The sequence below is a fragment of the Podarcis erhardii genome (genome assembly GCF_964252035.2).
Source record: "Podarcis erhardii genome assembly, chromosome: 7".
Lineage (NCBI taxonomy): Eukaryota > Metazoa > Chordata > Lepidosauria > Squamata > Lacertidae > Podarcis > Podarcis erhardii.
In genome coordinates, this window is record NC_138511.1 from 60,209,231 (window position 1) to 60,235,278 (window position 26,048).

At 48.2% G+C, this 26,048-nt stretch overlaps 1 protein-coding gene across 1 annotated transcript; it reads left to right on the plus strand.

The window, feature by feature from the left end:
- Positions 1 to 545: 545 nt before the first annotated feature.
- LOC309346554 (bone morphogenetic protein 8B-like) lies at positions 546 to 25,586 on the plus strand. The gene is made up of 7 exons (XM_081870410.1): positions 546 to 1,026; positions 17,813 to 18,005; positions 19,583 to 19,731; positions 20,503 to 20,697; positions 22,175 to 22,254; positions 23,509 to 23,619; positions 25,163 to 25,586. Exons 1-7 carry the CDS (start codon positions 561 to 563, stop codon positions 25,310 to 25,312), a joined length of 1,344 nt encoding a protein of 447 aa, XP_081726536.1. The 5' UTR covers positions 546 to 560; the 3' UTR covers positions 25,313 to 25,586.
- Positions 25,587 to 26,048: the final 462 nt, after the last annotated feature.

The window sequence follows — 26,048 nt, forward strand, 5'->3', positions numbered from 1 at the left end:
GCCCGGCGGTCTCTCTTGTCCTCTGTGGGTGCCCCCCAAGAAAGGGGGCGGACACGCCACCCCCCTTCAGGCCGCGACCGAGCTGCACTTGTGTGCCGCCATCATGGCTCTGCCTCTTCGTGGCAAAAGAATTGCGGTTTCTGCCCCGAGGCGCTGCCTGTCGGGATCCCAGCAGCGGGGCAGCAGCAGCAGCAGCTGCCGAGGAGGCGGGAGGTGCCGGCTCAGGCGGCTCTGTGTGAAAGAAGGCGGGGAGGTGGCCCTCGCAGCCGCGCGGCCTCCTCCCGGGGCCTCCCGGGGCGCGTCGGCGGCTCGGGAGCCTCCCTTCCTGGGAACCGATCCAAGGGACGGGGGAGGCACTCTGCACGCGCTCAGGGCCCCTCACCGTCGCTCGGCGGAGGGCAGGGCTGGAGCAAGCGAGCGGCCGCCCAGCCCGTCCGACGAGCAGCAGCACGTGCTTCCCGCCTCAAGCCGCTTAAAGGGCCGCCCCGACGGCCGCGGCGCGCCGGATCCGCCTGCGCCCTGGCCGGGCTGCTGCTGCCACCGCCGAGCTGGGCGCCAGGATGCGGCTCCCGCCGGCCCCGATCCCCTTGCTCTTCCCCATGCTGCTGTTGCTGCTGCTGGCGGGAGAGCCCTGGGCCCGCCGGGCGTCGAGCCGCGCCGCCGCCTCCTGCCCGCAGCAGCAGCAGCCGCCCCAGCAGCGCCGGCTCAGCGGGCGAGAGCGGCGCGAGATGCAGCGCGAGATCCTGGCCCTGCTGGGCCTGCCGGGCAGACCCCGGCCCCGGACGCGACCCGCCCCGACGGGCACCAAAGCCTCCGCCCGGCAGCAGCAGCAGCAGCAGCGGCAGCCGCCCTCGGCCGCGCCGCTCTTCATGCTCGACCTGTACCGCGCGATGGCAAGCCAGGACGACGACGACGGGGACGACGGGGACGACGAGGGCAGCCCCTGGACGCCGAGCTGGGCGAGGAGTCCCCCGCGGAGCCGGGCCGCCGACGGCGCCGACACCGTCATGAGCTTCGTCAACCTGGGTGAGTGAGCAAGCGAGCGGGGAGGCCCTGCCTGCGCAGCTCCGACGGCGCTGCTCTCGAGGAACCTGCCATGGGAGAGCGGCCGCCCTCCGACGCCAGGGGCTGAGAGCCGAGCGGTGGGCGAGGCCGGGGTGGATACAGGGTGGTCTGCAGCCGGGGACTACCGTGCGGACCAGTAATAATAACAAAACCCCTGAATTCGGCTACTGGCATGGAGAAATAAGGTTTTGTTTGTGTCAGGACGACTGGCTCTTCTTGGGTGCTTCTGAATTCCTGGGCAGAGGTAGCCCATTTTCTGAATTACAGTACTGAGGGGGAGGTAGGGAAATGAACTATTATTTTGTTCCTGGATCCAGCTGAGTTACCTTCGGGTTCTAGTCAAAAAAGCAAGTAGATCCTAGAAGCCTGAAGTCTGCCCATCCTTGGCCTCGTCTAGGGTGTGCAAAGGGCCAGGTGGAATTCAAGGTCTGCAGATTTTAGGCTGTGCAAGTGGCAAACTGAGAATGAAGTAAATTTGCACCTTTTGGGAATGTGCATAGGATTGCAATCTTGGTGGTACGGTGGAGCCCCAGAAAATGTCATGACACTTCATTCCCAGACCGACTTTGGGGAGGAAGCCGTTTGTTGAAAGGGATGGATCCATGGGGTGGGAAAGCCCTTCACCCCAAGCAAGGCAGTCCAGCCAGCATTCTCTCCACCAGACCTGCGTGGGGCAGGAGGGAGACTGACAGCGACAACAAATCTCACCCTGAGAAGAGAAAGCAGACAGGGCAGCAAGGGGTTTTCAGGGGGTCCTAGAGGAAACTTAAGCTACTCACTGAGCACTGGGGTGAGGGAAAGCACCAAATAAAGGAAGCAAACCTCCCTTCACATGATTCAGGTACCACCTTCCAAATGTGGGGCCAGCAGGAATCACCTACTTCCAACAAATCTTGCAGAAAAAATTGGGGGAGGGGAAAAACGCACACGTCACCCTCCATTGGCAAGAAGAGCAGGGCAGAAATGTGATCATTAACAACGACAGCAACAACACCTTTGCTGTCCCAAGTTGGAATAATACAGTAAATGAAAGAAGCCCCCCACAGGCAGAGTTGGCCAACTTGAACAAAATACTGGGGAAGACAGGTAAGCCCCCCAACATAATCACATGATGTGGTGTATTCACACCCTTTGAATGGCAATACCCATCAACTTTTGGGTGGGTGTCCTGGCCCCCTCAAATATTTTATTGGAGGGGTGAAGACCCCATAGCCCCTGGGAGTTGGCTCCTATGAGTATCAGAATTTCAAGCACGGGGGGCAGAGATAGAGAGACTGCATGCATTTTTATACAAGCTGAAGGCTTCAGGAACTTCTCTACCACTTGATGATTGTTTTGGCTTTATTTTGGGGAGGCATATCAGTCTGGGTGGCAGAATTCCAACCTGTCTGTACTTTGAGGATTATAGGACTAGTCCAGATTCACAATCCATCTTAGGGTATAATGTTATTTGGCTTTTTGCAGCCTGGGGGGTGGGGGGCAAACAGCCGGTCCTTGAAGGACCACTGTGCAGTCCATCCAGGAGCCAAAGGGGTCCTGTGGCCACCCTGTGCTACATCTTAGTACAGTACATTCAAATGATTCTCTTCCTCCAACTCCCTGTGTATAGACTAGCCTGGTGCTTTTTGCCGTTGTTTTCTGCATTCTGTTTTTTTATGGGGATGTTGAAGCATGCAGCCACATCAGGACCAGCATCTTGATAAGCTTGATGACTTAACTGTGCTGATTGCGCCCTGACCTGCCCTCATGCACATGTTGCCCCTCTGTAACTTGCAGGTGGTGGTTTTTAGCAGTGAATGACTGGTGGAGCCTGGGTGGGGTGTTCTCATGGTGAAATGTAGCACAACTGCCTTTTATCACAACTAGGAAGAGCAATGTGGCCAAGCCAGAATGTGTTGGATGGAAAGCAGGGGACTCAAGGGCTTCTTTGCTACCTACTGCCAAGCATCCCTCTTGATGGGGGTCACTGCTCCATCAGCACTCGAGGGCAAGAGGAAGGAAAGTGGGGTGGATCAAGCATTGAGAGCCAAGGTGGGGCTTCCCCTCTGGCTGGACCAGGCTCGCAGCCTTGTGACACTTGGAGCAAAGATTCCAAGGAGTCCCATTCCAGGTGGCAAGCAAAGAGGCACTGGAATCCTGTTGAGCCAGTTCTTGTGCCTCTGAACTGCTGACTTACTGAAACTTGGTTGTGTGAGCAGTATATGAAGCGGCTGTTCCTTAACCTGCATCCCTCATGTGATACTTCAATTTTGAGCTGGCCCTCTCCTGAGGGTACGCGGTAGGTAACAATTCAAGAACCGGTATGAAATAGATGCAATCAGATTGAAATGTCTAAGTTGGCCTGAAGGAAGCAGCCTTGAATGGCTTCTTTCCCTCCCAACCCTGTCCCATTAATTTATGTGAGACACAATCCTCCCCACATTCATTGTCCAGAAGCACAGTCAATCCTGGGGCAAATCTGTGGGTGCTTCCAGGTGGGCCTTTATTCTGGGGTGGGGGGTCCCTGCTCATGCAAGCTTTTTTGCAGCATCCACACGAGGTGGTTGTTATTAAAATGCCAGCTTGCATTACTGCCCTATTTAAACCATTCAGCATTGCATGTGAATGTTGCCCATAGTATTGGTTAAAGTGGCACAATCCTGGTCTAGCTTTGCCTATTCTGCTCCTGCTCTTGCCAAGCAGTGAGAAAAATAGGGTAATGATTAAAAGGCCCGCCTTGGGTGGCAGAACACAGGCTCTGATCCAGCTCTGGTCTTGCATTTGCACATATTAGCATTCCAAATACGGGAAGTGGGGGTTACACATTAGCATTCCAGATACTGGAAGTGGGGGATACATATTAGCATTCCAGATACGGGAAGTAGGGAGTACTTCTCTTCCTTCTCACTGCACCCCACAGCGGGAATCCCGCCCTGTAGCTGGTGCCAAATCCCCCAAGCAATACTAGGAAGCTAATTAAAGCACATATCCTAATTAGCTTTGAAGTGTGTGGGAAGAATCCACATAAGAGGCAGGTGACATTTGTAACTGTGGGAAAGGTTGATGGGGAAACATTGATGTGCCTTTCTGTGGGTTCTGGCAAAAAAAAGGAGGGAAAGGAAGACAATGAGCCCTTTTAAATGTTTTTGGACTACAACACCCATCATTTCTGGCCAGTTGCCAAGCTGGCTAGGGCTGATGGGAGTTGTAGTCCAGCAAGATGGAGGGCTGCCTACCCCTGTTTTAATGGGAGGGAGGTGGTGCAAGCTCCCAGAAGTGAGAGGTCCATTATGAAGGGGCTCTTGCGCTCATAAAGACTGTTGTATGGAGGAGTTAGCCCAAATGCACGAAGGTGCTTGCTTTGTGTGCAGAATGCACAAGAGGCACCAGCTTAGGCCTCCAGAGGGAAATCTGCATAAATGGCTTAGAAGAGGAGTCCCCCTCCCATCTGCCCCACCAAGCTCAGTTTTTCCTCAGCCAGCCTCCACCTGCCTACCTTCACACTTGCAACCTCTCCAGGTTTGTGGCACTGCCTGCCATGTCTCAGTGTTGCTCTTGCACAACTAAGGAAGGGAGAAAGAAGGGGACAAAAGTAGAGTCAGTTGGTTCTGCCTGTTGTTGGCTCTAGCACCACCTACTGTTGACCTCCCTGTCTTCCACATTACCAGTTGCAGTGGGCACTAGCTGCCACTGCTAGCGAGCATGACCATGTTGCCAACCCCTGACTTGGAAGCTTGCTGTGCATTTCCCCATGGAAAGCAGGGCAGCTTTGTGCCTACCTGCCTTTATAGTCCACCTACTGTATAGTCTACTGGTGCACCTGGAGCGTTCAGAGCCTCAGCCGCTACCTGGATATATCCAGGTGCAGACTGCAACCTAACTGTGAACTTCGTCTTCAAAAGGAGCACAACCCCATCCCAATCGCCAGTTTGTCACCTGTCTTCCCCAGATTAAGTCTCACTTTGTTAGCCCAACACTTCAAGATCTCCACAGCTTCCTGTGAAAAGTACCTTTGGGAGACCTTGGATGACTGGAATTTGTCATGTAAGATGAATTGCATTTAAAGAAAAAAACCCCAAACCCCTCAAACTCTACTATTCATCATTTAGCAAAAAGGAAGCCACATCTACCCATTTGCCAAGTTTGTGAGGTGATGCAGGTTTGTAGCAGTTTCTGAGACAACACAGGTTCAAGTCTTCCCACCAACTGGTGTTCCTTTGGTCATCAACACAGTGGCTTGTTCATCTGGGCAGAGTGCACAGAGGCCTGTAGCTTACTCCAGCAGTACCGGCAGCATTGCACTTTCATCGTGCAAAAGGTCCTAGGTTCAATCCCCAATGGCATCCAGGTAGGGTTGGGAATGTCCCCTTTCTGAAACTCTTGGGAGCTGCTGCCAGTCAATGTAGGCAATATGCCTGACTTGGTATAAGGCAGCTTCTAGTGTTTGGGAAGGGAATAAAACCACCCTCTTACCCGAGACCATTAATGAGATTGGTTCCCTGCTCATATATCACTTGCTGGTTTTTAGGGTTTGGAGTGCTTCGGGAACAAGTTGGTTGCTTCCCAAAAGGCTCCTGCCAAAAGGTTTTAACACACCGCAATTTCACACTCTACGTGCTCTGGAAACGTGGGTTAATTTTCTTGATAACCATAATTAGTGGGTTTTATCTCTTCATGGCTTACAAACCAGCTATGCTCACCATTGAATGTTGCGGGGGGGGGGGATGGGGAGCAAATTCTGATCACGGACTAGCAAAATATGTTAGCATAAACTTAAGTAACTAGGAAATAGAACCAACTTCAGCCTCATTTTGTTTGGCATAATTTGTTCCTGGTTTTTAAACATTCCAGAATTCTTGGAAGGGAAGGGGCCATAGAGAAAAGGATTGAAGAAGGAAGGAGAAAGACACAGATATATTTTGGAGTTCTTTCATAGACATGAAACTTGCCCTTTCTTTTGTTTGGTGAAAGGCATTGTATATCCTGTGGTGCTGACGGCGTTTCAAAACAAAAATGTTAATAATTCTATACTACACCTCATTTCCATTGTTGCACAACACCACTTAAATAGGCTCAGGTTTTTTTGTTGAGCAGATTCAAAGGGAAAAAAATACGCCGACATCAGACATTACCCGTTCTAATGAATTTCTCTATCTTTCATACTGCCTTTTATGTATGGTACAAATAAAAGATGCCAGTCTGTCCACGCCTGTTCAGTGCAGGGCGAGTTCATCTTTGGTAGCCTCCCAACAAGGAAACATATGGGAGGCCTCTTGCACCAGAGAAATTCTGAGGACGTTTTAAATTTAGGATTCTCGCTAGCCGCCCTGATTTCCAGCGGAAAGGGCAGCTGCATTGCGCTCCCTGCCTCAACCGCAAGAGCTTTGGACCAAATGCCAAGAGGAAACTGAGGTTGTCTTCTGGGAGTCGCTCGCTGTCCATGGCAACTATTTTTGGGCAACGCAGAAAGCTTGGGGGAGCCACCCAGTTTAATGGCTTGCTTATGTCCTAGGAATGATGGAGCTGGGCCTGCTGCATGGGCCTTGCCTGGGCTCTTGGCAGTCTTGCCAATAAAGTCTTTGGGCACAATCTTGGGAATTTCACCTGCACAAGCACCCCCTCCATCCAGAAAAGAGTGGGAGTTTGCATCTGCTTCCTCGTGGCTGAATTTTGCAATTGGATAATCAGCGGTTGCTTCTGCTGCCATTGTGGGTGGAGCTGCAGCTGCCAATAATCTTCCTTCTGTCAAAGCAGTGCTGTTGCCTCCATAGCTCAGCAGAGTTGTAATTTGAAAACAGCAGCAGACTCTTAAAAGGCCAGTGAGACTGCCTAAAAACTGTGGCTATTTCCCCAACTTCCAGGAATTTAATATCAATCTATCTAAAGGGATATTAATGTTTAGTGCTCTTTCTCTAGAAAAAGAGGTGCCGAAACTCACCATGAACGCTTCTCTTGTTCTCTTATAAAGGCAATGGTGCCCACCTGAGAGGTGCCGGAACTGAGTTCCAGTAAGTTCTGGCTCGAAAAAAGTCCTGTTAGTGTTCTGTATTATATATTTAATATATAATTTCCAAAATATATCTGTTTCTCAGAGAGCAGCACAAGAAAAGAGCAGTGGCATGCAGTCCTGGCATCAGGACCTGGGCTAGTTTGGGCATTCCTGGACAGGTGCTGCTCACTGTAGTGGGGGGGGGGACAGTATCCTTTCCTACAACAAAATGATGCTTATTCCCAAGTAAATGTCTTTAGCACCAGGCCACTCTACTTTATTGAAGCAAGCTCTACTTTATTCCTCTAGCCATTGTGGTGCTATGATTTAAATGACTTTACAATGCAAATCTGCCCATACTCAAGAGTTTTTCTTCTTTAAAAAAAATCGGGGCTGACGAATTTTTCTTCTTGTTGTTTTTCTTTTTGCTTTGATGTACCAGAAAGGTAGAAGCAATTGTTCTGTGGTGTTTTTGTGTGTGTGTGTGTTTGTGTGTGCGCGCGTGTTAACAGTGTGATTTTCAACTGAAGTAACATGTAGGGTCGGTTAAAGCCATTAAGTCCAAATTCACCTATTTGTACCACTGGCTGAACCCTTCCTCCTTGCAGGGTCCAAACTCCTGCCAAGCTATTCTACAGCTTCCCCCCACCAGTGGAAGACTTTGGGCTCTCAAATTTAGCAGCACCCTGTGCAATGCTAAAATTCGGGGGGGGGGGCTCACGCTTCGTTCTACATCTTGTTTGGGTGCCATCGGCACCTAGTGTGTTCAAACCAGTTGTCCTATCCTAAAACCACCTCTGCCCCCACCCCCCTAGTTGTAGGAATACAGGAAGTTGCCTTAGACCGTGTCAGACCAATGGTCCATTGAGCACAGTATTCTCTACACTGTCTGGCAATGACTCTCATGGCTTTCAGGAATGAGGGTTCCCTAGCCCTACCTGGAGACAGGCCTTCTCAGAGGTCCAGAGGGACCCAGGCCACTTCTGAGGCACCAGCCATAATAAAAATGGAAAACTACAACACACAAATAAAGTACATAGAAAAAAGAATGAGACATAATCTGAATGTTTTTAACATTTAACAGATGCTTTCCTAGCCTTTTTCTGTGCACATGCACTAACTATTGAGGGGGGAATCTAGCTTTCATGTAGTAGTGCTGCTGATATTAAGCCCATTCAAACACTTTTGCCCCATAGCTGAATGGGGATCGTTGTTTACCTGCTTCAACATGTTGAAACATTTTGGCCTGATGTACAAAGAAACAACTTGTGAAAGTTATCCAATGCTAAAAGCTTAACAAGCTGCTGGACTGGAGCCCCGCTTTGAGATGGAGGCCCAGGTTAAACCTCTCTTCAACTCCAGTTGAACCTGGGGACTTTTGCTCTGCCCCTGAGCTGCAGTGCTGCTTATCCAGCTCATCTCCCCGCTCAGTAGTTGGAACCCTTGAACAATTAAGCCTTTGAGGGAGGTCTGGACTTCGGCATGCAATTTTAAGGTTCACATTTCACAGAGGGCTGGCATTTTGTTCACTCAGCAGGGACAGGGCGGAAGCTCCCAAGTATGACAGTGATGGCCTCCCTAGTTCTTTATCCTGGCATTTGGAGGCAGACTGCCTCACACCATGGAGACCCCATGCAGCTTTCGTAGTCTTCCAGTTTATGAATTTACTTGGGTCATTTTGGACTCTGGTTTATTGCAGCCTCCCCCTTTAGATGGTCCTGCATATTACTTCATAGTGTGGCAAGCCAGTGCTTCTGCTTTTGAGGCCACAAGTATCCACCACCACGTCTTGTGGCTGTGAATTCTGCATTATCCCTCTGTTGTTTCCACCCCACCCCCTGCCACTGCCAAGACTCCCTTGTGGCAGGCTGCTCCTCCCCCCCCCCCCATTTTATAACTGTTGCAATGGCAAGGAGTGGTACCAGACTATATTTGAAATAAACGGTGAACAGCCCAGAACAAAGTAGTGCAGCTTTTGAATTAAACCCACCTGCTGCCTCATCCTTTAAAGTTAAGAGGGCTCCACCTCAGAGGCTCCCAGGCAGGCAGCTGCCAGTTGGGGTGGGAAGCCAGGCCCGATGTCTACAGCAGGTGCTGTTTCTGCTCCTGGTTCTTTCAAAGCCTGAGGCTGGCTAGAGTGACTTCTCTCATACCCACAGCTGAAGGGTCTCCTGGGAAAGCATAGTGGGTGTTTGGCAAGCTGGCAGGCAACATGGTTGCCTCTCAGAGACAGTGTAATTGCTGACTGGTGGTCTTCAGCTGCGCTTCAGCTGGATTTGGTCTGGCCTCTTGTTTTTGCACATAAGGCAGCGGAACAAACCTCAGTGCAGATAGCAGAGGATTATGGTTGCACTGATTAAGTGGGAAAAGATTCTTCCTACCCACAAGAGAGAAAACTCTGCCCATATTCTCCACATAATGGCACACAGGAAGCTTTTTTTTTTTTTCCAAATGCCAATACTGGCAACTCCTAACTTCCTTGGGATCCAGGCCTCGAAGGAAGCCGAGAAGATTTTTAAATTTCTGGAGACCAGCATGAAGAACGAGGGAGGATGGGAAATCAGGGGCAGCCACTGTGGTGTCCTCCAGACCTTGTTGGACTCTCAACACCCATCAGCCCTGGCCAGCTTGGCCAGTGGTCAGAGATGAGGGAAGCTGGCTTGCCAAGAACATCTGGAGGGCACCACGTTGGCATTCCCTAAGCTAAGGAGGCGCGTTCAGCTGTCTGGGTTTTTTCCTGTACCACGTATGGAACTTTTGATGCTTGTTTTTTTGTTTGTTTAGATTAATAAGGGTGAGCTGGAAAGCATGTGGGAAATGTGTGGTAAGAGGTTGGAAGCCAAAGGAATGGTATTCAGTGGTCTAGTGCTGGGGGCGTCCCAGCGCTGCTATGAGAAGAAACCATGCAGGAAATAAACTGAGCTGTGGAATGATAGAAAACTTGCTTAACCTGTGTCATGAATATCCCTAGGGCCACTGGCCAAAGACATTTTGCTGTTTATGGGCGAGGGGCAAGATGGTGCCTCCTCACCTGCCACCACTGGCAATGGGATCCTTAAACGCGGGGGTAGTGGTGTGGGATACCACATCCTCCACTGTCTTCAACTGAGGAGGCACAGAGCAAGCCCATCCACTTTCCACACTTCAGCATCTGTCGCCTGAGGCGACTGCCCCATTCTGCCTTATGATAGGGTTGACCCTGAATATTGGAAAGCTAGAGACGCCCTTTACAGGAAGAGAAGTTCAGGTCAAGAAGCCTCTTCTTTTCTATGTCTACTCTTGGGAAGATGGGCAGCTCATCATGGGGGGGGGGGGCAGATACATCTTTGTGTATGTACCTCAAAGTACCTGTTAAGTCGCAGGGGGAGAGCGAGTGAGATGGTTTCTGCCCATGAAAGTCTGGTTGTGTAAGCAGCTTATATAAGGCTGGGGGGCTGAAGTGTTCCACACTCTCCCTTCCAGACAAAGTATTGCATTCGGCTTATTTTTTTGGCATGGATTCTGATAGATAGAGTTCTTTCTGCATCTCATTCGAATATATTTTAAGACTTCAGATTCTTTATGTGGTTCGGTGTGCCAGAATTTCCTTTTAATTTAGTGTCCGAAAAAGGCACATGGACCACTCTGAGGCAGCAGGGACTAGTATAATTACAGTGGAGGTGTAATTTATAGAATAAAATGACACACACACACACACACACACACACACACGGCTGAAGCTAAAAATACCTTGAAACTGGCAGGGGTGTAAAAGATGTCCTGTGTGCAGACCTGCAGAGATTTTTTATGGGGCATGCTGGAAGATGTAGAAAATAAATATACTAGAATTATCTGCAGAAATTGAAAAGGTGCTGGAAGGGATGGAGTTTTGTTTGCGTTTTAATGAGAAACTACCTAGTTTGCACTTCTCAAACCTATATATGAACTGAAATACAATAAGCTTTCAAAATTAATACTTGGTCAGGAGCTGATGCTGTTGTGGAGAAGCTTTTAGTTCAAATCTACCCTTAGCCATGAAGCCCTGGTTTTGGGCCAGGCTCCTCACAGGGCTGTTGTGAGGACAAAAAAAGGGTGCTGTCCTTGGAGATACAGTGGGGCACAAATATGAGATGATATTAAAAGCACACTTAAATAGAGCTGCTGAGAGGGGGAGTTTCCACTGAGAAATCAGTGCCTATCTGCTCCCCACCCTGCATTCCCCAATTGCACTGCAGACAATGGTGGGGCATTGAGAGCGCTACTGTGCTCAAATCCTGCTTGCAGATTTCCCCACAGGCATCTGGTTGACCATTGCAAGAACAGAATGCCAGTCTAGATCTTGGCTTGATCCAGCTGCAGGCTCTTCTTATGTTCTCATTGAAACACCCTTAGCACTCCCAAAATGTTTTGGCTGCTTCCTTTGCCTGTGGTGAGTTCTGCCTCCTCCTCCTCCTCCTCTCTTTCAGTGGCAGCAGAGTTGCCCATCCCTCTTTGCCAGGCCCAGACCTCTGGCCAGGAAGAGCGCTGTGTCCGCATCCGCCCAGGGTTGGGCACCCTGCCAGAGTCGCCTTTATTTTCTTTAAAAACAAAATGAGGAGTTTGTGGTGAACCCAGTAGCTGGAAGGAATGACTTTTAAAAGACAGAGATGCATAATTAAAATCTCAGCATTCTGTTTGGGAGAAGGGCCCTCCGTCGCTCACTCCCCTTATGTAAACATCCAGCCTGACATGATGATCAGAGTTAACAAAAGAGAGTGGGAAATATGAAGCAAACACAAAAGCAATTAACATGCCAAATAGCATCAAGCTGTGTTTTCTGTAGCCTCAAACTATTTTGATTTCATTATTAAAGGACACAGTCCTAGGACTTTCCATCTAGCATGGTTTTATTAGCAAATGATTTAGAGAAAGATAGCAATGGCAAGAAGCTAAGAATTGGTGCCGTGTCTGTAGAGTACAGGGGTCTCAAAATTTCCATTTGTAAAGGCAGGGCTAGGTGGGATGTCCTTGGTCACCAGATGGATTAATCTTCTGCTGCAGGTGTCAGTGTAGGTTCTGTTCTCCCTCTCAATGTTCCTTGGTTGTCTTTCAAAGCATCCAGTGTCTTAGGTTGGTGACTTTTGCTGGCTGCTTCCAGATGGGTGTTTATTGTGGGATGGGTGCATCGTGCATGCCATCTTTTTGCAGCACCCACATGGCAATGGTTGGCATCAAAATGTCAGCCCATAATCCAGATATCCCCTTTCCATGGAAAAGTCAAAGAGTTTTTAAAAGCCTGTTGCCAAGGTTCTGTTTGGGACATAACAATGGCCCATTTGCAAATTAAGCCTGCATGGAGACGCCCAGAGTGTTTCAGAGCAGCAGCAAGTGATTATCAGGATCCCTCAGTGTAGATGAATAATTGTCATCATCAAGCATCCCTGAAAGGCAGTCCTGAGAGAGAGAGAGAGAGAGAGAGAGAGAGAGAGAGAGAGAGAACGTGCGCAAGCGCTCACACACACACAAACACACGTTTGTTTGTTTGTTTGTTTGTTTGTTTGTTTGTTTGTTCTTCTCTTTCACCTTCCAACCATGAGAAGCTTATGGGGTATGGCCCTCCCCCAGGCTTGGTTTCCTTAAGGAAATCAGCCACTGGAGGCTTAGGGTGTTTTGTAATATTTGTGGTTATTTACAAAGGCACAGATGGCATATAGATGGAGACACAGCTTAAACTCTCCAACAACAGACAGCCAAAGTCCACTAGGACCCAGTGGCATAGCGTGGGGGTTGCAGGGGGGGCCGGCCGCACCGGGTGCAACATCTGGGGGGGCGCGCTCGCCGCCTCCGGAGTCGCCGAAGAGCCTCGGGCGCAGGCTGTAGCAGAGCCCCATGGCAGCAGCCCAGGCAGCAGCAAGAAGAAGCTGGCAGCGGCGGCAGGTTAGGGGTTAGGGGCGCAAATTACTTGCCTTGCCCCGGGTTAGGGGGCGCAAATTACTTGCCTTGCCCCGGGTGCTGACAACCCACGCTACGCCGCTGCTAGGACCCATGTACCTACGGGACCGCCTGTCCTGGTATGCCCCGTGGAGGACCTTAAGGTCCACAAATGACAACATTTTGGAAGTCCCAGGTTGCAAGGTGGTTAGATTGGTCTCAACTAGGACCAGGGCCTTTTCAGTACTGGCCCCGACTTGGTGGAACGTTCTGTCACAAGACTAGGGCCCTGAGGGACTTGACATCTTTCCACAGGGCCTGCAAGACAGAGCTGTTCCACCTGGCCGTTGGTTTGGACTCAGTCTGACCCTTATGTTTCCCTCTCCTTATGGTTTTGATTTATGGGCTACTTTTAAAATGAGGCTGCATTTTAGATTGCATTTTAACCTGTATTTTAAATTGCCCCCCCCCAATTAGGTTTTTTTACTGTAATTTTACTGATGTTAGTCGCCCTGAGCCCGGCTCTGGCCGGCGGGAGGGCAGAGTATAAATAAATTTTATTATTATTATTATTATTATTATTATTACTAGTAGTAGTAGTAGTAGTTCCACATCAGATAAATCAATGAAATAAAGTAGGAGGAGAATAGTGCTTGGATGTACATTAAAAGATAAAAATATTTGCCTAACCAGTTTTATTGGTTCAGTTACAGATAGGTAGCCATGTTGGTCTGCCATAGTCAAAACAAAACAAATTCCTTCCAGTAGCACCTTAAAGACCAACTAAGTCAGTTCTTGGTATGAGCTTTCGTGTGCATGCACACTTCTTCAGATACACGGTGTATCTGAAGAAGTGTGCATGCACACGAAAGCTCATACCAAGAACTGACTTAGTTGGTCTTTAAGGTGCTACTGGAAGGAATTTGTTCAGTTTTATTGGGTCAAAGTGCATTGGGATGTGAAGATGTATGCTCTTAACCCTTTGCTTTTACAAACAAGCACATTATTGCTTTAAGTAATAAATCCCAGAGAAGTTATTGCCTAAGTTCTTCCCCTCACAACCCTCCATCCTGCCCTGGCAGTTGGTTAGGAAGAAGCATTTCTAGGAAAAGGGGTTCCCCTCCCCTTTCATTGCAGAGTGCCTCAAAGCTAAATAACGTCTCTATTAAACTCCCATAATCCTGTAAACAGATGGGAAAGAACATGTGGGTTTGGTTTAGGTTTGTTTTCAGTGTTTGCAAAGTACTAATGAACTTCATTTACAATCCCCAAGGTGAGAAATGTTCTCTGGGTGCCTGGCCTGCAGGCACCATTAGTGGCGTAACAGCATTTTTTGGAATGTGCAGGAGGCAGGTCTCAGCCTGAAAATAAAGGGCAGATTAAAGTAAAGAGTGCATCTGAGCACATGAAGGTTGCCTTTCCTTTTAATAATCATCATGAGCTACACACACAAACACACACCCACCCCATGGAGTAAAGATATCTAACCTTCTATTCTGGCTTGACCCCCCAGAACTTCTGTTTTTAGAAATTGCCCATGAGTGCAAAAACAGTGTTTTTACATGCTCCTGTGCTTTATAATATGGTCACATTCTTAGATGCAGGGGTGGTAGTCTGGAAGCACACAAAGCTTTTGAGACTTTTGTCTCCTCACCCCCTGAACAAATATAAAATTGAATCCATCCAACTATCGCTGTGTTTGCTTGCTTTAATGCCACCCTTCAATTAAAAAGTCCCAGGGCAATTTATAGTAGGTTACAAAAAGGCAGCAAAATGACATTAAAATGGTGTTCCCAAGAGGAAAGGGCAGCACGGAAAACAATCAGAGCAGAGATGTTAAATGATCAGAGAGATCAGAAAGCCAGGAGAACTAAAAATGTAGTTGCCAAGTTCCTAAAAATATGGCCAGCCCAATATGTTTTGCTGCCTGAGGCAAACAAGATGCCTCCTCCTCTGCCTGAGGCAGACAAGATGCTGAATCTTATTTCAACACTAGCTGTAAGGCAGAGACATCTATCTCATATGGCCAGCTTAGGGGTTGCCAGGTAAGCAGTGTGGCATATGCACAGGTGAGCCCTGTCCTCCAACATCTCCTTGCTTCTTGTTCATCACATTGCTTGGCCAGACAAATGCTGCAGAGGCAACACCCACATGTGCCGTGGAAACAAAGCAGCAATACATTCACGTACATGGGGCCAGCTGGAGAGTATGGCCTGTGCTGCCTGCCTCTCTGCCTGCTCACTTGGCCAGGGGCCTTTCCCAGCACTGCCATGTATGACATGGGAGCGGAAGATGACTAGGCCAGCTCAGCCAAGCCCATATCCGCACCAGGAGGACAACTCAAGAGGAATAGCTGGGATTCCTTGGGCATGGAGAAAGTGGGCGAAGAGAAGTTCTCCCTCTCCCAAAACGCTAGAGCTCGTGGCCATCCAATGAATCTGAATGTTGGAAGATAAAAGAAAGGACTTCTTCATGCAGCACATGGTTAAACTGTTGAACTTGCTCCCACAGGAGGCAGTGATGGCCACCAACTTGGATGGCTTTAAAAGAGAATTGGACAAATTCACAGGGGAGAGGGCGATCAATAGCTATGCTCCGCATCAGCAGTCAAAGGTAGCAATGCTTCTGAATGCCAGTTCCTGGAAACTACAGGAGGGGAGGGGGCTCTTGCATTCAGGTTGTGCTTTGGGGCTTCCTGTTGGGTCATCTGATTGGTGCAAAGGACACCTTTAGGATGCCAGCAGAAGGCGGGAAACGCTTTGCTCAGGTGCCAGACCTGCTTCCCGGTTTGGGGGTTTCTGTCAGTGTAGCTGAGATGGCTAGAAAAATGGCAAAACAAGGAAAGGATAAATTGTGTGTGTGTGGCTGGCTTAAGCAGACAGCTCCTAAACTTGAAGATGTTTGTCAGACTTGGAAATAAAAACAAACACAAGCAGTCCAACCCCCATCAAGTTCTCTCTGCCTCGGTTCCCTTAATTGGGAAGGGAAGTATTCCTTTGGAAACCGCAGCCCACCCTAACCTCTCCTGGCACGTCACAGACAGTCGAGCCCTTTTCACACACCAAAAAGGGGGGAGGAAAGCAGCTGTTTTCTCCCAGCTAACCACCAGGCCTCTGCACTGCTACTTAACAACCACTAAATTCCAGGATGCTAAAGTGCCTCCCCCAACCTGCTGCTCTCCAGATGTTTATCTGGGGAGCATCAGGTTGGCGAAGGATGCCCTATGGAACGCTAGGGAGTGCAATTCTCTCCTAATTCTCCTGACCGCTGAACTGCTGTGAGCTGAAATCAAGAAAGGTACTGGGGGATCTTACTAGTGTGGCCTGAGAGACAGCTTTCAGAGGTTTTCTTTGAAAATAAAGTGGATCAATGGCATTTGTTCTTGACTGATGATGATTGATGTATAGATTGATGTATCATAGTATTTTAATATTCTTTTGGAAGCCGCCCAGAGTGGCTGGGGAGGCCCAGCCAGATGGGCGGGGTATAAATAATAAATTATTATTATTATTATTGTTCTTGTACATCCTTTGTTCTCCTTGCCAGGTTTTGAGAGCCAGTTTCATGGGCGTAGCCAAGGGGAGGGGCAGGGGGGCAGCTGCCCCCCTAAATCAATAAAAACCAATAAAAATACATAGCTAACTGAGGTTCTGCCCCCTCAAAAGGCCTGCCCCCCTAACAAAAATCCTGGCTTCGCCCAGGGCCAGTTTTATTCTGTTACTCCTATAGCGTGTGTTATAGATTAAGAGCTTGCAACCAAAGGAGATTCTGCCATTATTTTATTTTATTATTTTAATGCTGCATCTCTGCAGCTGTATCTATCTGTCTTTTACCATATGAGGACTGTGCTTCTAAGCCATGGAAGAACTGTGAGACATATTGATTAGTCAGGAGGGGAAATTCCCTGTGAAAAATGTGACCCATAACTTTATGATGCTTTACCTCCCTCCTTAGGAGGAGGACATGTGTTTTATGTTACATAGATTGACTCAGATCCATTGCCTTTGCCACCCCTCAACCTTCAGTCAACAAAGTTTTCAGAAGGCATTTTCTCCTGGCAGATTGGGTGTGTGCTAAACTTGAATGTATTTTAAACTCAGTAAATAGAGCCAGTGCTGTGTAGTGGTTAGAGTGTTGGGCTAGGACCTGGGAGAGGGAAGTGGAAAGCCCTACTTACCTGTGAAGCTCACTGGGTGACCTTGGGCCAGTCACAGTCTCTCACCCTTACAGGGCTGTTGTGAGGATAAAGTGGGGAGGGGAACAACCAACTTTAGCTCCTTCGTGGGAAGGTGAAATAGAAATGTAGTAAATAAATAAGATTTGAGTAATGTGGAGTGAAGGCTAAAGTGCATTCCAAGCATAGCAAAAGGACAGCATCAAACTGTGTAGTGAAAATTAATAAAATAAATAACCTCCATTTTTTTTGTTAAATGATATTTTATTTGGCTATTTTATTAAAATTGTACTGGTGTTTAGCATTCTGGTCTTTTAAATGATCATTGCATTGGTTTGTCTTTAAAAGTATACAACACTGTGATAACTATGGTGGCTTGCTTGGTGCCATCATATATCTTTAGGCATCATGCAAAAACCTTCCTTTATAACCAAGCCTTTATCCTTTAGCTATCTGTGGCCTTTTAGAAGTGGGTGGGATATTTTTAATGTATTTCTTTCTGCTCTTTGTTTTAATGTATCTATGTGGGGTTTTTTGTCTGTCCTCAGTTGTAAGTCACTTTGGGTTGCACCGGGCAAGTTAAAGCGACTTAATTCAGTAAACAACAACAACAATAGAGAACGTGGCTTAAAGATGTCCCAATAATCCATCTGTTGGGTGTGTGTGTGTATGTGTGTGTGTGTGTGTGTGTGTAATCATGTCCCAATTCTTTCCAGTTGAACTAGATTGGGACATCTTCCACCAGAAGCCTTATTGGAAGGAATTCAGGTTCGACTTGACACAGATCCCAACAGGGGAGTCTGTAACAGCGGCTGAATTCCGAATTTACAAGATGCAAAGCTTCAGTTGGCATGTCAACAAAACCCTTCACGTCAGCATATATGAGATTGTCCAAGAACATTCTAACAGGTACAGTAAGAGCAAACCAACTTCTGACCCAGAACACACAACTACCATGGGGACTAATAACACTGTTCAACATTACAATCCCCTTGGAGCAGGAGTAGGGAACTGCTTGTAGCCCAAGGGCTGAATTAAAACCCAGCCAAAACATTTGCTGAGTACCAGGTAGGGTAAGGTATTTGTGGGTAAGGCATTTTTTAAAAAGCCAAGCCAAATCAAAGAACAAACATCCTCCCAAACACCAATTCCATTCAACAATACTTGCAAAAGTTTCATCATGAGCCTCACAGAACATATTGGAATTTAATGCAGTAGAAAACCACATATCCAATTGCAGACTCCCACCAGATAGCATTTCAAGCTCATAGCAGCATCCTTAGAAGTAGACGCTTCCTCTTGCTTCCTGGATAAGAAGAGAGCAGCTCAACAATTTTATGCCTTAGTCAAGTTGGGAAGCAGTTCTCAAGCCATGCCTTGCATGGCAGCATATGTGGAAAGTTGTAGAAAGTCTGGCTTTGCAAAAAAAAAAATTGCCCCAAAATTGCCACAGTAACTGGGATTGGCATAGGATGATGTCACATGTTGGTTGCCCCAAATGGCCTTGTGGGCTAAATGAGAAGGCCTGGTGAGCCTAACTAGACACACAGGACCAAACTCCCCCTCGGCTGCACTTACAGGCAGTATCCCACAGGAAGAACTCCTACATCATGGTTGATTGCAGGTAACAACTTTCTAGTGAGAGTCATACAGGAGACATTCCTTATGGGTTAGGAACATAGACAGCTGCCTTACTCAGTGCCAGATCATTGGTCCATCTAGCTCAGCAGCGACTTTCCAGGAGATGCTGGGAATTGAACCTGGGAACTTCTGCATGCAATGCAGATATTCTACCACTGAGCTATATTCCTTCCTCCAAATATATACAGTCATTTTTACAGAATAGGAAGTTCATTTACACCAAGTCAGATCATTGGTCCATCTCTCAGTAATGTCTGCACTGACTGGCAGGTTTTCAGAAAGGTGACATTTCCACCCCTGCTGGGAGATGCCAGGGATTGAGCCTGGGACCTGCTGCATGTAAAGCAGATGCTTGACCACTAAGCTACTGCCCTGCCCAGTATTCTCAGGTCATTCCAATTATTTTAAAATTTACACATACAGATCCCAGACTCAGAATGCAAAAAGGTTTACTAGGTAGGGAGAATCCCCTGTGAAATATAGGAAATAACTTTTAAATAAATGCACCAACACTACAGGTGCACCATTCATACAAATATTAAGTGAACAAATGCAGAAAATAAGAAGTAACTGCTGCAAAGAAAATTTCCTTTACAGGAAATCTATAAAATCTTGGGGAAGCCAGATAGTAGCTTTCGCCAACCTAGTGCCTTCCAGATTCCATCAGCCCCCAGATAACACATTCAGATGATGCCGGGTCTGATGGGAGTTGTACCCCAAGTCTTCCAGTGGGGCACTAAGTTGGGGAAGGCTGCCTTGTATCACAGTGTTGTTGTTTCTTTTAAAAAAGCCAAGCATTTTGTACTTGGAGCAGCTGTGCTTATACTTGCTTTCTGCTACTCCAGGGACTCAGACCTGCTTCTCTTGGACCTCCAGGACATCCTGGCTGGGACAGAGGGCTGGCTGGTGTTCGACGTCGCAGCTGCAAGTAATCACTGGCTGTTACACCGCAAATACAACTTGGGCTTGAGGCTCTATGTGGAGACAGAGGACGGTAAGGCTAATGGGATTTTTTATTGATTTATTTTTTTGCAGTTTTTAGGAATCCCATTTTGTGGTAAGAGTTGTTATATTGGTTGTAGAGAGCAAGAGCAGCAAACTTGATAAGGTGGTATTGCATATGGAACCATCCTCTGTTCACGTACGGCTTATTTATTTATATTAAAAAATTGTATCGCTCCATAGCATAAAAAATAACAAATAGGTTTACAAAAGTATCCATATGTCCAAAAGGCAGCAGCAGATTACTGGCTGGGGTTCCATTTAGATCTTATATAGCCCCCGTTATATGAAAAGAAAAGAAACACTACTTACCAAGCAGCCTAAGCAGCAAAACTCTAGGAAGAAAGAGCAGCTGGCAGGGCAATAATATGAGACATTTGGAAAGCCTTGAGCACCCTTTGGTGGAAAGGCAGGATACAAATTTCAACAGGCAAATAAGATTAAATGTGTAGTCTGATACATATCAAAGTTGGAAAGGCCTCAAAAAATGGAAGCTAACTTTTCGAGGAAGGCAAAGCACATTATGACTATAATCCGATTTCTAGCTAGTCATTGAAAACTTGAAAATGCCATTTGCTAACTGCAAAGGAAAGCACCAGAGTCTCTGTGTGCCTGTTCTCCCTTTCTCCCTCTTCGGGATTCTTGTCCTCCCTAGTGGGGTGCCCTGGGCAATGACCCCTAAACAGATTAACACCCCCACCTATTAATCTGATGTACAGCAGTATTAACATAGTGGAAAGGGTTTGTTTTTTGGATTCTGCAGGACAGAGTGTTGATCCTGGATCAGCTGGCCTCTTGGGTCGCCGCGGACCACGCTCCAAGCAGCCCTTTGTGGTGACATTTTTCCGGGCAAGCCAAAACCAAGTCAGAGTCCCGCGTGCAGCCAAGCACCTGAGGAAGAGGCAGCACAAGAAGAGCCACAGCTTCCCGCACTCAAACAGGCTACCAGGAGCGTTTGGTAAGGAGCAGAAGGGCTGGAGAAGCAGCTAGGGAATCGGCTTAGTGAAGGACAGTCAGACTTTGCCCCCAGGCTGGGCCACAGAGGGTCATTTGTTCTGTCACTCAGGCACATGCAGCCCAAGCATGGACTCAGAAGCAGGCTACTGCACCTGGCATCCAACAGGCCCTTCAGTGCTGCGAGGTGACTGGCAGGCTGCTAGCAACAAGGGACCTAGGATGCTTCCACCTGGAAGCTTATTGTGGAATTGGGTCTTAAGAAATGGGGAATCAGCCATTGCTTCTTCACCCCAGAATCCTAGGTTGTAAATTGATGCCTGCCAGCACTTGGCAGAGACCAATTCAGTCTGTGCCCAGCCTCTGTCTTTGGAATGAATCTGGATGCAGAGTTCAGGGCTTTCCAGACTGATTTTTTATTCCATCCCCTGTGACACACAGAACTTTCTGTAGCACCTAGGAAGAGATCTGGAGAATTCTGTTGTGGCTTTTGGGTTGGTCCTAATAAAGGCACTGCCCAGCACTGGCTAGTGAAATATAAACCACGCCAGGTTAAAACGAATGATAAAAACCACAAGAAAGATCCTGATGCAACCAAGTGCCAAGGAGAAAAGCAATTGGCTCAAAACATAAAAGCATAAGCAGACCTCTGCTGGATCAGGCCAATGGCTCCTTTCATCCAGCATCCTGTTCTCATATGGCCAACCAGATGCCCCAGTGGGAAACCCCTAAGCAGGACCCGAGCACAAGAGCCCTCTCCCCTCCTGCAGTTTCCAGCAACTATATTCAGAAGCATTGTTGTCTCCAGTTGTAGAGGCAGAGCACAGAGATCATGGCTATTAGCTCTTTCTGAACAGCCTCAAGGTGAGCACCAACACAGAGAATAGCCAAGTCTCCTTGGCATCAGCTGTGCCCCTCAGGCCACAGCCCTAATTCAAATCCCCCCCCGCCGCCGCCCTGGAACCACTATTAGCGGCTGGTGGAGGGGAACCTGCAGGCATCCATTGTGCTGTTACCAGTAGCAGCGACAGTTTTGATCATCAGGGTGATGGTGTGGGAATAGAGTTCCTGGTCCTGGTCCACTTTACACCCCCCCCCCACCAGCACTTGCTTTAATAATGTTAGTAACGTTGAAAAAGATGCTGGAGACACATTTCCTCTTCTTTCCCATCTATTGTGGCTTCGAGGCTTACCAGGCTCATCAACTGGCTGCCGGGGCTTGGCAGGTAGCTGAGTCCATCAGCTGGTCAGCAGTGCCTGTAAACTCCTTTGCATGCAGCCCCATCTGTGCCTGCCCTAGACCCAACATCATTGGGCAAAGGGCAAGTAGGCACAGTGTTGTTCAAATGGCCTGCTGGGGGGCAGAGGTTGCCCACCACTGCCCTTCCATGGTGCAGATTTCCCTTTGGCTTATTGCCCATTCAGTGAATGATAGAGAACCATCTGCCTTTTGATGGACATTCTTGGTCCTTCCCCCCCAGATGATGTCCACATTTCTGAAGGGCGGCAAGTGTGCAGAAGGCACGAGATGTATGTCGACTTTCAAGAGCTTAAATGGATGGTAACTATTTTAAAAATGTTCTTCTTTACATAAGTCATTTCCCCCAGAAAAGTTAAATATCTTAGCATCGCCTTCCCCTTCTCTTTTCCAGTCTTTTCAGTCTTTCTGAACCCATTTCTTTCAAAGTCATGGCAGGTTTATATAGAGCATATTTTCTCAGGGATTCCCAAGGTGGCATCCCAAAGAAGTGAATCGCTGCTCCCATAAGCCCAGCTTGTGTGCACCCAAGCACACCCACACTCCCATGCAGGAAACCACCCCTAACCCACATTGCTGTGGCAGAGTACCGATCTCTCTGTGTGTCTCATTCTGATCAGCAACTTACAAAGAAAAGGTGTGGCTCAGAAGTTTTGGGGACTCACGTAGATCTCTTAAAAAGAAAAAAAGAAAAAAGACTACCAGTGCAGTCCTAGAGCTAGTACAGGCCAAGGGTGAAGCTGGCAGTAGTTTCACTGCTCTGCTAGTGCCCTTGCCCGTGGTCTCATGCCAGCAGGGTAGAAATGAGCTCCTTCATCCCTTTCAGGATGGATTTTTTTTTTAAAAAAAACCTAATTTCCCTTCCACTGGGAACAAAAAAAGGGAAATAAAGGTGAAAGGCTGCTGCAGATTTCTCCTGGGTTTGGGGGCTAGGAAAGCTTGGGTCCTTCAGATTCCTCCTCCAACATACCCCACACTGCCCCCAACACAAACCTCGCCAACATTGGACGGCTGGTGTCTGAAGAGCCAGGGTCACAGACATTTCTGTGGTGATGGGGAAGGGAATCCAGTGGTGTCTGATCTCTCTCCCTGACCTCATTATCATTAAGATTTTATTGTTTAATGCATCACCTTTCATGTGAGTCTCAAGGCCATTTGCAAACACACTATAAAAACTAAAATGGTTTCAAAACAGTACCAAAAGACTCCTGAGGCAGAGATGTTTTTACCCAGGTGAAAAAGCCTCTCAAAAGATAAATGTCTTCCATTGATTCTGGAGGGTGCAGATAGCAGGTGCCTGTTGTATCTCAGTGGAGATGCTGTTCCACCCAAGAGGAGCAGTCACACTGAAAGCCCTGCTCGGAGCTGCTCTGGAGACAGCTGCTGATATTTTGGGGACTTCAAGCAGAAACTCAAATGCAGCAACCAACTGCACCCTAAGATTGAAGCCTAATTTTAGGAAAACTGGTAAAGTCAGAGAGTTCTTTAAATGCCTTTGCTGCAGGTAAGCTTTTTTAGCCACACCTTCTCCTAAGTCATTTTGCTTTGTTCTTCCAGGACTGGGTGATTGCCCCGCGGGGCTACTCCGCTTTCTACTGCGCAGGGGACTGCGCTTTCCCTTTGGACTCCTGCATGAATGCCACAAATCATGCCATCCTTCAGTCCCTGGTCAGTGTCTCCGCATGGCAGAGGGCACCTTGGAACAAGAGAGGCAAGCTAGAGGGGATTGTCTGTAGGTGTTGGGGAAGCCCATAGCTCAGGAGCAGAGCAGGTTCAATCCCCAGTGGCATCTCCAGGTAGGGCTGGGATAAGACTTCCGTTTGAAATCCTGGAGATTTCCTGCCAGTTGACAGTACTGAGCTAGATGGACTTTGAGCAGCTTCCTGTGCCTTTCTGATCAGAAGTGGGGTGCACCCTTGTTCCACTATTCCCCCTAGGTCAGTAGCTTTCACTGATGCCTTTAGTACACTTGGTAGTGTAGGGAACTGGCTTGGGCTGGGCAGTTCTCTCTCCTACAGCTTGCGGGCCAGGTTTGATGAATGAGAAGGGTTGCCCACTTGACAAATCATCTGATGTCACAATGTCAGCGGGAGACTTGGTTGTGCTTTAATTATCTGTCCCTCAAGTGCGGCAGATGCTCCAGGTCCCAGCCTTTCACTTGCAGCATCTTCCCTCCTGTGTTAACGCCCCTCACCCAAAGCCTTAATGCTCCCTTCAACCCCAAACCTGATCACGTCTTTCCTTTTCCTGGCTATAAAATGCAGCCACACATCTTATATATAGTTTGGCCCTTAGTGAAGCTGAAGCATAGATGCCATGGTGGCCTTCCTTCTTGCAGCCCTCAGGGAATTCTGGTGCCTGGTGGAAATGCACCTGGTGATGTATCTTTGGACTACAACTTCCATCAGCCCCAGCAAGTAGGGCTCTGGCTCCAACTGACTGGGTTTCAAAACAATTGCCCTAGTGTTTGCATGGGCAGGGGACAAGTCAGGAGAGGCAAAGGGAGCAAGCTTGTGATGCTGTATCTCTCACCCCAGCTACAAAAGCTGTTTCCCATGCACAAAGCTTGTTTTCTAGCTGAAATGAGTTCACTTACTCTCAGGACCCAATGCAACCCCAGAGACCTCATACATTGGGCCTTTAGACAGGCAATTGAGCATGAGGCCGTCTTTCCCTGCAAAGCAGGTGCTCTCCAATCGGTTCTCCCATCTGTTGCAAGAGCTTCTTGTTCACTTCATTGGGGTGGGGAGGCAGTTCCAGGTTGCATCATGATCCCGCGAAAGACATCGTGATAATCCCCCACTCCCCTTCAGCTGGAATTCAATGGGATAAAAGTAGATGTGCAGTGGAAGCAACAGCCGCTGCAATCTGACTTCCAGCCCGTCGATAGTTTCCTTCCAGCGATGGTGCCTTGAGAGAGGCTCCAACATAAACTGCAACTCAAGCTTCCAAACGGTTTTGAATAAATATTTTTGCCAACGCGGACAAATAACCTACTCATGGAAATTGATGCCTTTTCTCCGTATAAACAAGTGCTGCTTTGAAGTTTTTTCCTTCTCCAAATCAAGATGCTAGGGTGGGGGGAGCCTGGGGGTGTGCACATTCAGCCTTTGGACCTCGGGGGCTGGTTACTCAACGCTCCAACCAAGCTGGACAATTTCCGATGGAGGAGAGCTCCAATGACTGCATCTCCCTTTAACTCCATTTTCAGGTTCACCTGATGAAGCCTGAAACAGTCCCCAAGGCCTGCTGTGCACCCACTAAGCTCAGCGCCACCTCCGTCCTCTATTATGACAGCAACAACAACGTCATCCTCAAGAAGCACCGCAACATGGTGGTCAAGACGTGTGGCTGCCACTGATGCCTGGGTGGACATTGGACTGCTGCTGCATGCAGGAAAGAGGCAGGAGGGAAGCCCTGGCAGTCTGCGGGCCCTGAGCACCTGCTGGAGAGGAAGGGGACTAAAATCTTGCCACTATGCAGTAAGTGAAGGAGTCGGCTCTTCCTGCCTGACCTTGAGCTGACACAGACTCAGGCTGTTTGGCTGGAGGTCAGTTGGTTCACATCCTCAACAAACTGAACAATCCCCCACAGAGGAACCTTTGCCAAGCAAACTAAAACATGATCTGGCTGCACGCATAGGCCTGTTTTGTATTCTGTGCCAAAACCCCGCCCAGTTCCTGCACTGTAAATTAAATTAAACTTTAAAAGCCACAGTAGAGAAGCATGCAAATTAGGGTGCCCTGTTTGTACACTTTATTTCATCCCTGACATTTTCAGGGCTTTTGAAACAGAAGGCAGTCCAAAATCTTGCAAGGAACAGCGTGTGCAAGCATTGGTCAGTCCAGAGAGAGGAACACACCTGGGGAGTGTCGCCTTTGCCCTTGGGGGATGCTGGAGCTTTTCATAAGTCCTCCTGCACATTATCAGATCTCTCTTTGGCTCTGCACATGACAGCCACACTTTTTTTGAAACCCTGAGGGTCCCAAATTTCAGGCTTCCATGCAAACCATGTCCACATGAGGCGGACCAGAGGCAAGGAACAATCCTGGCAATTGGGGGCTGCCACCATGTAGGGGAGACTGCTCTGTGGTGCC

Coding starts and splice junctions, on each gene's coding strand:
- LOC309346554 (XM_081870410.1), top strand. CDS start 561: ATGCGGCTCCCGCCGGCCCCGATCCCCTTGCTCTTCCCCATGCTGCTG. Junction 18,006..19,582: donor GTCCAAGAACATTCTAACAG/GTACAGTAAGAG, acceptor CTGCTACTCCAG/GGACTCAGACCTGCTTCTCT. Junction 22,255..23,508: donor TTCAAGAGCTTAAATGGATG/GTAACTATTTTA, acceptor TTGTTCTTCCAG/GACTGGGTGATTGCCCCGCG.